The following is a 2,787-nucleotide window of genomic DNA, read 5'->3' as shown; positions in this document are numbered from 1 at the left end:
TAGACAAAAAGAAAAAATAGACTTCCGAGGCTGACATTGGGCTCGATAAAAATATTGAAATCAAGCAGAACGACAGAAAGAGCGGCCTCAGGGACAGAAAGACCCACCTGAGAGAGAGAAAGATACCTATGTACCTAAGGTCATAGAGTTCAAGAAAAGGAGGGCCTCGTCTATATTCGAGATTTGACTGCCACCTTGTGGGGCCTACACGATTTCGAGAGGTAGCAAGCAACCGTAGCATCATGGCAAAGAGAGAGCTAACCCATCTCTCTCTACTAATAATCCACACCCCTCTCCCTTCTTTCATCTCTCTCTCTCTGCAATTCTTCCAATACCCATTTTTCTGTCCACCTTCATCTCAACAATGGTGGCAAATAAACCAAGAATTGTGATCATAGGAGCAGGGATGGCTGGCCTGGCTGCAGCCCACAGGTTGCATGCCCAAGCTGGCTCCAACCACCTGTTTGAGCTCAGCATAGTGGAAGCTAGCGATAGGATAGGAGGGAGGATCTATAGCTCAGAGTTTGGAGGTGATAGAATAGAGGTTGGTGCTACGTGGATTCATGGCATAGGAGGGAGCCCAGTCTACAACATAGCCCGACAAGCCCAAGCCCTCCACTCTGAGGTTCCATGGGAAAGGATGGATGGGGATGCAGACAACCCAATCACCTTAACAGAAGATGGTTCCACCCCAGACCCCTCTGTTCTCACCTCCATCTCAACGTTTTACAGGAGACTCATGGAGTTTGCTAGAGAGAGAAAGACATTCGATGATGGTGGTGGTGACCAGGAGAGCAAAATTGCAGAGATGGCTGCCAAGAGATGTAGGAGTAATGGGTTCTCTAAGAATGGAGTGAGTGTGGGGTCTTTTCTACGTGGTGGATTGGACTTGTATTGGTCCTCAGCAGCAGAGCAGCACAGGGATCTGCAGATTGAGGAGGATGTGTTTGCCATGCATGAGAACACAGAGCGCACCTATACATCTGCTGATGATCTGATGAAGCTAGATTTTGAGGCAGAGAGTGAGTACAGAGAGTTTCCAGATGAAGAGATCACCATAGCGAAGGGGTACTCTAGTGTCATCCATTCATTAGCATCTAGTCTCCCTGCCGGTTGCATACAGGTGGGGAAGAAGGTGGAGAAGGTGGTGTGGATGAGCGATGCAAGTGAGCAAGATAAGGATACACTCTATCCTGTTTCTTTGTGTTTCAGTGATGGGAGCAAAATGCTTGCTGACCATGTTATCATAACTGTTTCATTGGGTGTCCTCAAGGCTGAGACTGTAGCTACTTCTGGTATGTTCAGCCCTCCCATGCCTTTTTTCAAGAGAGATGCAATATCCAAATTGGGTTTTGGAGTAGTGGACAAGCTTTTCCTGCAATTAGAGCCATCAGGGGTTGGGGAAGATCCTGTGAACTTCCCCTTCTTGCAGATGGTTTTTGATCAAAAGAAAATGAGAGACAAACAGGGCCATGATGGTGGGATCCCATGGTGGATGAAGAAGACTGTTTCAATCTGCCCCATATATAAGAACTCCAATGTTCTCCTTTCTTGGTTTGCTGGCAAAGAGGCTCTGGAGCTGGAGTCCCTTGGTGACGATGAAATCATTGATGGTGTCTCAAAGACACTGTCCTGTCTTGGTCTCAACTCATGCCAACACTGCTGCAAGGAAAATGAACTTAAAATTGGGAAACTTCACAATGCGAAGATTGTAAAATCGTTGAGAAGCAGATGGGGAACAAACCCATTGTTCAGAGGCTCATATAGTTATGTAGCTGTGGGTTCCAGTGGGGAAGACATGGATGTGTTAGCAGAGCCATTGCCTAAGATTTCCAGTGATGATGACAGCCCATCAACTTATCCTCTGCAACTTTTGTTTGCAGGAGAAGCAACACACAGAACCCATTACTCCACTACCCATGGAGCCTACTTTAGTGGTATAAGAGAAGCAAGCAGACTCCTTCAACACTATGGTTGGGCTGCAGTTCCTTGAAGCAGAAAGGAAAAAGAAAAGAATAAAAAAGAAAGCTTCATTTTTTGTTTTCTCTTATTTGTTGCTCTTTATTCAGGTAATTGATTTTCAATCTTTGTAATGTTGAGTCTCCAAGATTTGCATGATAATACTTGAGAAGTAAAAGGAAGGGAAAAGCGAGGGAGAGAAATAGTGTATTGAACCAATTGTTGGTGAAGTATAATTCTTCATGTCTGCTGCTGAAATCTTTTAGTTATGTTCTTTTTTGGTAATTAGAGTTACTGTGGTGATGTATAATTCATGATCCGAAATCACAGTTGGCGACTAACCACAGGAGCCATATCTTATTATGTTTGAATGGACAGGACTCTGTTGAAGTGTCTTTCCAGCCTGTAAGATCTTAAATTCTGTTTGAAAGATATGTAATTGTTCAACAGAATCAGGTTCCAGCTTGGGATGTCACACTTATCTCAGATTAGTCAATCCAACCAACGTCACTATGGAATGAATTTATTCCTTCACTATGAAACTAAATTCAGTACCACCCATATTTGTGAATCATTCCCTTTTAACAGATTTACCCATGTTGAAGGCTTTATAGTCTAGAACTCAGTCATTGAATAGGTCTGAGTTGATTCACATTGGCTCCACTAGACTGCTTTGACTAGGCTGTTGGAGTCAGACTTCCACCTTACTAACAAATATGGGTTAGGTCTACCTGGTTCAAATAACCAAAGTAGGAGAAGTTGGGATATTGTATTTGTTAAGCATGAGATATCCCAGTTTATCTCACATTTCTAGATTTGTGGGCACAT

At 43.7% G+C, this 2,787-nt stretch overlaps 1 protein-coding gene across 1 annotated transcript; it reads left to right on the top strand.

The window, feature by feature from the left end:
• The first annotated feature begins 364 nt into the window (after window positions 1-364).
• Window positions 365-2,027, top strand: PAO5 (polyamine oxidase 5). The gene has a single exon (XM_089990464.1). The coding sequence runs from the start codon at window positions 365-367 to the stop codon at window positions 1,991-1,993; it is 1,629 nt and encodes a 542-aa protein (XP_089846590.1). The 3' UTR covers window positions 1,994-2,027.
• The last annotated feature ends 760 nt before the right edge of the window (window positions 2,028-2,787 follow it).

Source organism: Nuphar pumila, chromosome 15 (genome assembly GCF_984573655.1).
Source record: "Nuphar pumila chromosome 15, dmNupPumi1.hap1.1, whole genome shotgun sequence".
Taxonomy (NCBI): Eukaryota; Viridiplantae; Streptophyta; class Magnoliopsida; order Nymphaeales; family Nymphaeaceae; genus Nuphar; species Nuphar pumila.
Note: the sequence above shows the minus strand (reverse complement) of the source record. Positions and strands in the feature narration are given on the sequence as shown.

What these genes read in the sequence shown, in the direction of transcription:
- PAO5 (XM_089990464.1), top strand. Translation starts at nt 365, where the DNA reads ATGGTGGCAAATAAACCAAGAATTGTGATCATAGGAGCAGGGATGGCT.